At 36.5% G+C, this 10390-nt stretch overlaps 1 protein-coding gene across 1 annotated transcript; it reads left to right on the forward strand.

The window, feature by feature from the left end:
* The first annotated feature begins 1866 nt into the window (after nt 1–1866).
* Nucleotides 1867–10156, forward strand: LOC311077843 (GTPase IMAP family member 9-like). The gene is made up of 2 exons (XM_084106485.1): nt 1867–1914; nt 8792–10156. The coding sequence occupies exons 1-2, from the start codon at nt 1898–1900 to the stop codon at nt 9777–9779; spliced, it is 1005 nt and encodes a 334-aa protein (XP_083962611.1). The 5' UTR covers nt 1867–1897; the 3' UTR covers nt 9780–10156.
* Nucleotides 10157–10390: the final 234 nt, after the last annotated feature.

A 10390-nucleotide genomic window follows, 5' to 3' on the forward strand; every position in this document is an offset into this window, starting at 1 on the left:
TTCATAGTGTTGATGTGTTTCTGCTGGTGATCAAACTGAGTGAGCCTTGCACAGTGGAGAACAGAAAAGTTATGCAGTGGATCAAGAAGAATTTTGGAGCAACGTTCTCAAATCACGAAATAGTGCTCTTTACTCACGGAGATCTGTTACATGAGCCAATAGGAAATTATGGTTTTTAACAACAAAGATGAAGATCGATTTCAGGTCACTGATCTCCTGAAAACTATTGAGTCAGTGAGGAGAATGAATGCATACAAGAGATACACAGAACAGGATTACAAGCAGACTCAGAGAGCTCTTCTACTCAAGAAATATGCAGGAGGAGTATTATTTGCAGTAGCAGCAGCAGTGGGAGCAGTGGGAGGATATGTAGTAGGTGAAGAGGTAACAGCAGTAGCAGCAGCAGCAGCAGCAGGAGTATCTATGGGGGAACTGCATTCACTGCAGTACAAGGAGCAGTAACAGGAGCAGCAGCAGGAGTAGCGACAGCACTGGTAGTTCTGGCAGCAGTAGCAGTGGGATCTGGAGTCTATTTTTTGACAAGAAATTATAGCTCTTAAGAAAAACATAACTAAAACACTGTATCATTACAAAACATGTAGCCTATATAACATGAGTAGAACAAACTCATTTGAAACAAACGCATTTACTTCCACATATAGGCAGTCAATGCTTCAAAATAAGTAATTATAATAATACTATTCTTTTTCTTGTACTACTAGACTGTAATAGTCAGATTTTTAGCGTTGTAATATGTATTTACATTTGCTGGTTTACATTTACATGCTGGTGATTCTGTGTTTTTGAGAATTTTGTTTTTATTATTTTAAGGTTGTAAAACTGACACCTGTTTCCTTTTGTTGTCCTTATTTTATTTTTAAAATTGTGTTTTTCACATTATTTGCCTTTTGTTAAAATAAATTAAAAATAATACTGTTCATCACAAAGTTATTATTTTTTTTTAATATTTATGCATTTTTTATTTATGTTCCTTTTACACTTAATTATAGAAATTTGTCATACTGTCACACAGAAACTCCCAGTGTTAAATGAACAGTAGCACTGTTTGAGTTACAGACAGGACTGACGCCGGTTATAATCAGGCTATCAGCTTGTGAATGTGAGGCACAATTTAACATGGACAAACATAAAACATAATAATACTCACCGTTTCACACCAAATAAACAAACCCATTTTTAATAGCTCGATTAATCTGTTAATCTCTAAAAAAAAATTAAATAATCAGATTTGGTTTGCAAATGTACATCGCTGAACTTACAAGGCACGTGGCAGTTTTATACATTTATACACAGTGAATGTCACATAGTTTGCTATATATGGGAGGAAATTATTATAATAAGGAATAGTATGTCATCATTTACTCCCACATGTTGTTCAAAACCTGTATGACTTTATTTTTTCTTCTGTGAAACAATAGGCATTTTCTGAATGTTCAATCTGCTTTTATATAATGTAATTTAACACAGGGGAAATCTTCTTAAACTGTGACAAGATATAAGATGATATATGTGGATATTCTCTGGGTGGTTTGAGGTATACACTGTAAAACATTAAAGCAACATGTATGGAATTACTTTTGTGCCAATGGGATGCTAACAGCAGGTGGGGGTCTGCTAATCAATAGCGGTGCCCGGGGAAGCTTCAGTTTTTTCTGAAAGATTACCCCCTTGTTAAAAATAGACGAAATAACATTTTCAAAATTCCAAGTTGTGTATGTGTTACAAGGGTTAGTGAATAAATTACAGGTGGTGTGACATCATCAGGTCACATGACCAGGAAGTTATATAGATTGGTATTTTCACTGGTGAATCAATGTTGAAATGCCGGCTGGGCTGCTTAACATCAGGAAGTGAAGTGAACCTTGGTGGAGCTCATATGGATTCTTCACACACGTGAGTAGATGTTAAATCTATAGGGTCTCCAGTCATGTATTAGTGTTCATAATGGTCATAGTTTTATATGACACTTTTATAATTTGTTCAGTTGTGTTTAGTATGTTGGCATTGGTGATGTGTTGGTGATCGGATCGATTAAATGCCTATACACACGTCATACCAAGTGTGCCTAAACACACACACTGTCAAAACAAGGACTGGAAGTTATTTAAATGAGATTAACATCACATCACGAAAAATTGCTACGGTATAATAATCTTATGAAATGCAAGTGACTGTATTTTGATCTGCCTGTATTGTTGAGAAGTGGGTTAGTGAAGACATTAGGAGCTCAAAAATGACATAATGCTATTAAAAAAACATTTATTTTATTTATATAAAATAAAATAAATTTATTTTTAATTTATTTTATTTTTAATAAACTGTGTGTAACAAATGTCTACATGTGTTAAAATAATTTTATTTATTTATTTATTTATTTAACTATAGGTAGCTCTTAATTAAACATTAGTATAATATTAACAACAGAGCTTGAATTATTGAATCCAGCTGCTATTTATTTTTAGATATAATAATCAACACTAAAAAAAAAACATGTAAATTGCACATAAGGCATTTTTTATATCTGGTACTAAAAGTTGTTCTGGTATTGCCCTTCATGACAACTGTGAGGGGGGGGGAATTTTTTTATCTCATATTAATTTTATCTCATATCTTATATTAATAAGCTTAAAGTTCTGCATAATTAAGGGCGTGGCCACTTGAGTGACAGGTGGATTGCTGCTGATATCACTACTAGTCGTTTGTCTGCTGTCTGTTAGCCGTTACGTCACCTCAGCTAATCCGCCTCTGCCCATTTCCGGTTATCTGGGAGTGATGGCGACGGCCGGCTCCGCCCACTTTGGGCTTCAAAAATGCTTTTCAGAAACTTACAGGTGACGTCACGGACACTATGTCCATATTTCTTTACAGTCTATGAATCCGTATGAAAGGTGCATTTCTTAATCAATACATTTACTTAGTTGACATTATTTAATTAGTAATTCGTTTTTTCCAGCTCTTATACATTAAATTAGTTGAGTTAACATAATTAGTTGATAAATTAATAAAATAAAGATTAAAATGCTTGTTCCTGTCACCAGCACACAAAGCACAGTTTTTATGGTGACAGTCCGTTATAAATATGAAGATTGTATTGTATCTTCTACTATAAAGATGGAGATTGACATTTTGTTAATTAAAAAATAAGCTTTTTTTTTTTTAATTAGCATAAAAAATTATTTATGTTCTGTTAGATGTGTTTTGAGTACTTTTTGTATAATTATGTGTAGGTAAAAAAGATATATTAACAAAATATTTTAGAAGGGCCTTATTAATTAATTGTGCCTGGGGCTCGACCTTAATGTTCGCCTCTGCATGTACTGTTACACCACTATATATATATACACACTGTAAAACCCAAAAAGTTGAGCTAACTCATTTCATTTGAGGAAACTGATTGCCTCAATTCAATTACGTTTATAAAAACAATAGTTATGAGTACTCTGAACTTATTTCAGTTGAGTTTACTAAAAGTAGATATACATTGCAGTCAAGAAATTAAGTGATTAATTAAGTGATTATTGAGCAGTAGTGATTAACACCTGCTGTTAACGAGCAGAATCAATGAAGGAAAGAGAAACAAAAGAACTACAACTGACTTCCAGCCACAGCCTTAGATGAAATCAACTCAAGATAAAAGACGTTTAAATCTCTAAAGATCTCAGCAGAGGAGGATTAAACCACTACACAAACAGCATTACCAGCTTCACTTATTACTAAACAGTCTGACTTTTGTCATGCGTCTACAGAAGTTGTTATTGAGAATGAACAGAGGGTTAGATGATAATGATTTATTGAGTTTCATTTAAAGACACCATGATAGTGATCAGTGTTTGCTTTAGTTGGGCTCTTGACCCTTGAATTTATTACATCAGGTTTTCCTCTGGCTGCTGTAACTGAGTGTTTAAAAAAAATATTTGTTATGGCACATATGCCGAAAGAAAATATGTGCATGTGGTTGTGTTCAGATGATAAAAATCATAATTTAGTGACTTTATTCTCTGATGTTTTCCAGAGCCTAATCTCTGATTAGACAGGTGATGAATTACTTGTATTATTCATTATAATAGAACTGATTCTGCTGTAAGGACCATTGTTGTGACAATCAGATTTAAAAAAACTCTAAGGTATCATGCTGACTTACACAGTAATCAAGAATCAGCATATGAATCTCAACAATGGTGACCCAATGGGACTCAACAATGGGAACCATGGATAAGTTTTGTATTGTACTAGTACCCAACATGCATTACAGCATGAATCATTTTTTTAATGGTCACCACTGTTGAGATTCATATGCTGATTCTTGATGTCTGTGTGAGTCTTAGTAATGCAATACCTTTTCTGTGAAACTTTTTGTGCACAACTATTTGTAAAATCCTTCATATTATCTGATGGTCACACCATGGCTAGCTCTTATACTGTAGAATCACAGTTTTGAGTGAAACTAATATGTTGCCTTTTTAATCAGAGTTCAGACTCTAAATGAAATCAGTGAATCAAGTCACTAAATGATGATTGTCATCATCAGTCCTTCACCATCAACACCCGATCAGACTTTTCGTTGCCTTTTGTGCCATAAAAAATATGTTTTATAAACTCTCAATTATAGCAGCCAAAGAAAATCTTAAGTGCAAAAGTCAAGGGTCAAGAGCCCAACTAAAGCAAATGCTGATCTCCATCATGGTGACCTTAAGTGAAACAATTCATCAACTTCTAAACCTTTGTTAATTCTAATAAGAACTTCTGTAGACGTCTGACAGTAATAAAGTCAAACTGTTTAGTAATAAGTGAAGCTGGTAATGCTGTTTGTGAAGTTGTTTAATCCTCCTCTGCTGAGATCTTGAGATATTTAATGTCTTCTTTTATCTCCAGTTGATTTTGCTGTGGCTGGAAGTCAGTTGTAGTTCTTGTGTTTCTCTTTCCTTCAGTGATTCTGCTTGTTAACAGCAGGTGCTCATCACTAATGCTCAATCATCACTTAAAGGCAGGGTAGGTAGGACTTTATAAAAAAAAAAAAAAATCCAAATTTGTTTAAACTTTCTATATATATCAATACATAATTAAAATGTAAGTACTCTGAAAAAAAGAGTATAAAAATCAAGTGACTCTAGACCGTTTAATCTGCATTAAACACAGCTCATTATTTCCATTCGGGACGAAACAAAGGATTGGCTTAGGCGACTGTCACTCTCTCGCAACCATGGCACTTTTCCAGTCACAACACAGCAATCAGAGGAGGACACGCTGAAAACTGTAATGCTGTTCTCTTCCTTCATAACTCGTACTGAGAAGGTTTGAGTTGCAGAGGAATTTGTGACTGTTTCAGCTGTTCAACCACATCAAAGTTTCGTAATTAGTAAGTCCGTGTGTCACGGGTGACAAAATGCTGGGAAAAGCGGAACCTTTTTTTTCTTTCCATGTTCCCCGAGGGGAATTGTTTTGGTGTTACGCCTCACTCCGGTTCCGGGTGTAGCGGAGATATTGTCCAAACTAATTACCGCCGATGCACGGCAGGTGTGAGGGAGAGAGGAGCGGTGTTTGCACAGGCTTTCCGCTTCACAAGAGGAGGATAAAAGAGCCATTCAGAGTCGAGTTGAGGTCGAGGTTGGAACTGGTAAAAGTCAATCGGTGTTCAGTTGATCAGTTGTTTGGCTGGGTCTCTGTTGTTGTGTTTTGGGGTAGAAGATCTCCGGTTTGAGCGCTTACATTGGACGCTGTAATCCTGGAAATTCGTGCAAGTGAGGAACTGCCATTTGAGTCTGTCGTTTGGAGCTGCTTGTGAAATATTACAGGATTGAACTGCTGCTTGGATCTGCGCTGGAAGAGGAAAAGAGAAAGATAAGTGAATTAATTACATCGTTGAATCAAATGTAAAGCTTGAAGAAAAGACTGTGAATGTGAGACTTACTATTGAGGAGGACATCTGTTTCAGATGCGCTGGAGAGAATGGAGAGTTGAATATTCCCATTGAAATGCATGGATGAAGCGAGGTTTCTGATCAGCCCTACTGTGTGTGAGTGATTTGCAGTTGTTTGCCTTACCCGATGCACGCTGAATTAATGCTGTGGATTTGTAGTGGACACGAGTGCTGTGTGCTATGCCGAGAAGAGTCTCCCAATGCCTGCTTTCATTCTTGTGAAATGATCTACTTGTCCCCATCCAAATTTCAGAACGATGCAACTGAACTGGTGAAGTAATGCTTTGTATCATCCTCTCTTCCACTGAGTATTGTTGTGAAGTAATCCCTTATTGAAGGCTCCTGTTAACCCTCTCTCTCTCTGCAATTACAAGTCTCGTGAAGAACCGTATGGCTGTGGAAAATTCTGAACCGTTATACTTATTGATGGAGCTCTGAAGGTGTACAACATCGCTGGTAAAGCTGCCTATTGAGTCTCTTGCTAATGTCTGATGTAAGTGTTTGATGCTGAGGGAAGAATCCTGAAGACTGCAGCAACGCTGTGAAGTGAGTTTTAAAGTCACAATTTCCCTCTCACGTCCTGTTAAGAGAATCTGCTGTTAAGAGAAGAAACCTCACCTGTTACCTACCGTCTGAGTCCTGCAGATGTGCAGTAACGCTGTGAAGTGAGTTTTAAAGTCACAATTTCCCTCTCACGTCTTGTTAAGAGAATCTGCTGTTAAGAGAAGAAACCTTACCTGTTACCTATCGTCTGAGTTTTGCAGATGTGCAGCAACGCTGTGAAGTGAGTTTTAAAGTCACAATTCCCCTCTCACGTCCTGATAAGAGAATCTGCTGTTGAGGAGGTGAACATTACCTGTTACTTACCGTTTGAGTCCTGCAGATGTGCAGCAACGCCGTGGAGTAAGCCTTCCTAGTCACTATCGCTCCATTGTGTCCCGAAGACAGTGGAGAATCGTTCCAGCGGCTACTCCGGTCCAATAGCCCGAGAAGACAGGAGTTGCTCATTCTTTCCTCAAGTTGATTATTACTCAATAAAGATTGTTACCTTTGAACTAAATTACTTGCCTCCTCCTCTGTCCATCTGTTGCGTGCCTGTGGTGTTGGCTCCTCACGGTGGTGTCTGGAGTCAGGGGCGGCTGGTCATCCGAGTCCGCCCCGGCCTGCACCGGTGACACGTGCTTTTTCTCTTTTTGTTCTTATGTGCTGAAGGGCTGCTGTGCCTTGGTGAAACGGTGTTTGTAGCCACGTGAAGAGCTCTTTTCCAAACGCCATAAACCTAAAAAGCTGCCTCAAAGAACCAGCAAAAGTAATGATTATGAATGTGTAAAATATTGCAATAAGACATTTTAATTGTTTATTAATTTCTGTGTCGGCTGCAAAGATGAAGTTGACGATATATTGACTCGCGATCTTCGCAGTAGGCTAGTGAAACGCACCGGAGAAATGCACATTTATTAGACATAGTTTTATTTTGTTTTGGATGGTTTTGTTTAGAACCAGATTTCTGTAAATATATTTCACATTTTTTAGGCCTGTGAGGCAAGGCTACGGTTCGGTTCACGATGATATAATCTCCAGTTCAAGCACCTTATGTTGTGATTAGCCTTTATTTACTTTATGTATTTAATCCAGGAATGAAAATATTAATTAATTAATGAAAAAAAAATTTAAAATTAAGATACAATTAATACAAAACGAAATTCGTTTTTAAAGAAAGGCTTTGTGGATGGATTTATACCGTTTTGAAAATGTTTTTTTTTTTTTTTTTTATCACTGTTGCAAGAAGTGCCTAGTTAAGTTTTGTAAGTGGAAAAAGTAGGGGCTGCCACAGATTCTGTTTAGTTAGCTCCTTTATTGTTTTTTTCTATAGCCTACAATAATATAGGTCAAATGCAGCAAGTCAAAAGACCAACTGGACCTTCTTTGCCAGTTTGCACACATTTCTTTGAAGGATGGCAAAAATATCGCCTGAATATCGATATCTAGATATTGGAAAAAAATATCAAGATATTCATTTTTGTCAATATCTCCCACCCCTACATGCAGAACACCATATATGTTATGAATCTTACACGAAATTCATCTTCATCACAATGTAACTGATGGTAATGTAAAAAAGTGTATCAATGCAACCTGTTTTTAGCTTATATAACTAGCTCGTTAGCGAATCAAAAAAATATATATTTTAAATTTACCAATATCAATATGCTAGCTTGATAGTGAGTACTAAAATACATCTTATTTGTTTATATTCATAAGCAATTAGCATTAGATTTTTTTTATTACATGTGATTCTGACATGATGTCACTACATGCACTGTGCTCCTTCCTCTCTGCTTCTCTCAGGTAAATAATGCGTCTTCAGCTCAGCGGTCAGAGTTGCGCGTTCATGTGTGTTGGGGGCGTGGCTTTGGAAGGAGCCCAGAAGGGAGGGGGTGGAGTGAATGGAAATAATGAGCTGTCTTTAAAACAGTCGTGAGAGGTCTACAGACACTCGATTTTTATACTTTCTTTTTCAGAGTACTTACATTTTAATTATGTATTGATGTATAAATAAAGTTTAAACAAATTTGGAAAATAAGTTTTTTAGACAAATCCTACCTACCCTACCTTTAATTAATCACTTAATTATACAATTATCATTCTGGGATCTAGAAATGTTCTATAACTCATTCAGTTTGAGTTCTGTTTCAGTCATTCAAGTTTCGGTAATATTTGAGTGCTGTGAACTCAATTGTATTTAGTACATACTACTGTTAGGTTTTACAGTGATATATATATATATATATATATATATAGGCAGCAGGTTTAATTCATTTAATTAACAAAATATGTTTCCTCGTAATATAGAGAGAGAGGAAAAAAATCTACTCCACTGACAGACAAGATGCGGAGGAACATCATGAACATCATGGAAGAACTTTCTGTTGTGAATATTATGCTGTTGGGCTTGACTGGATCAGGAAAGAGCGCTTCAGGAAACACCATCATAGGTGTTAGAGAAACATTTAAGGAAGATTTGTCTCCTGAGGCAGTGACCAGAACCTGTGAGTCAGCACAAACAGAGCTGGATGGACAAACAATCAGAGTGATCGACACTGTAGGACTCTCTGATACATCAGTGAAGATCACAGACGCTCAAACTCAAATAGAGAAGATGCTTGCTCTTCATAGTGTTGATGTGTTTCTGCTGGTGTTCAAACTGGGTGAGGCTATGACAGTTGAGTACAGGAAAGCTGTGCAGTGGATCAAGAATAATTTTGGAGCAACGTTCTCAAATCACACAATAGTGCTCTTTACCCACGGAGATCAGTTACATGAGCCAATAGGAAATTATGGTTTTCATGTTTTTAACAACAAAAATGAAGATCGATCGCAGGTCACTGAGCTCCTGAAAACTATTGAGTCACTGAGGATGATGAATGCATTCAAGAGATACACAGAACAGGATTACAAGCAGACTCAGAGAGCTCTTCTACTCAAGAAACGTACAGCAGGAGTAGAATATGCATTATATGCATTAGCAACAGCAGTGGGAGCAGTGGGAGGATGTGTAGTAGGTGAAGTAGTAACAGGAGTAGTAGCAGCAGCAGCAGGAGTATCTATGATGGGAACTGCATTAACTGAAGTACAAGCAGCAGTAACAGGAGCAGCAGGAGGAGCAGTAGCAGGATTAGTGACAGGTATGATGGGAACTGAATTTCCTGCAGTAGAAGCAGCATTAATGGGAGCAGCAATAGGAGCAGCAACAGGAGGATTAGCAGCAGCAGTGGCAATTCTGGCAGCAGTAGCAGTGGGATATGGAGTCAATTTTTTGGCAAGAAAATATAGCTCTTAAGAAAAACTTAACTAAAAGACTGTATCATTACAAAACATGTAGCCAATATAACATGAGTAGAACAAACTCATTTGAAACAAACACATTTACTTCCACATATAGGCAGTCAATGCTTCAGAATAAGTAATTATAATAATACTATTCTTTTTCTTGTACTACTAGACTGTAATAGTCAGATTTTTAGCATTGTAATATGTATTTACATTTGCTAGTTTACATTTACATGCTGGTGATTCTGTGTTTTTGAGGATTCTTTTTTATTATTTTAAGGTTGTAAAACTGACACCTGTTTCCTTTTGTTGTCCTTCTTTTATTTTTAAAATTGTGTTTTTCACATTATTTGCCTTTTGTTATAATAAATGAAAAATAATACTGTTAATCACAAAGTTAAATGATTTTTTAAATATTTATGCATTTTTTATTTATGTTCCTTTTACACTTAATTATAGAAATTTGTCATACAGGCACACAGAAACTCCCACACAGTAAAAACCCCAGTGTTAAATCAACACTGCTCAGAGCACATATGGTCCCACTCTACAGAGTGTTAAAATTAACACTGAAGCAGTGTTGAAGTTAATGAGATAATTCAGTTAACACTGAAGCAGTGT

Source organism: Abramis brama (assembly GCF_963993115.1).
Source record: "Abramis brama genome assembly, chromosome: 2".
In the NCBI taxonomy this organism is placed as follows: domain Eukaryota; kingdom Metazoa; phylum Chordata; class Actinopteri; order Cypriniformes; family Leuciscidae; genus Abramis; species Abramis brama.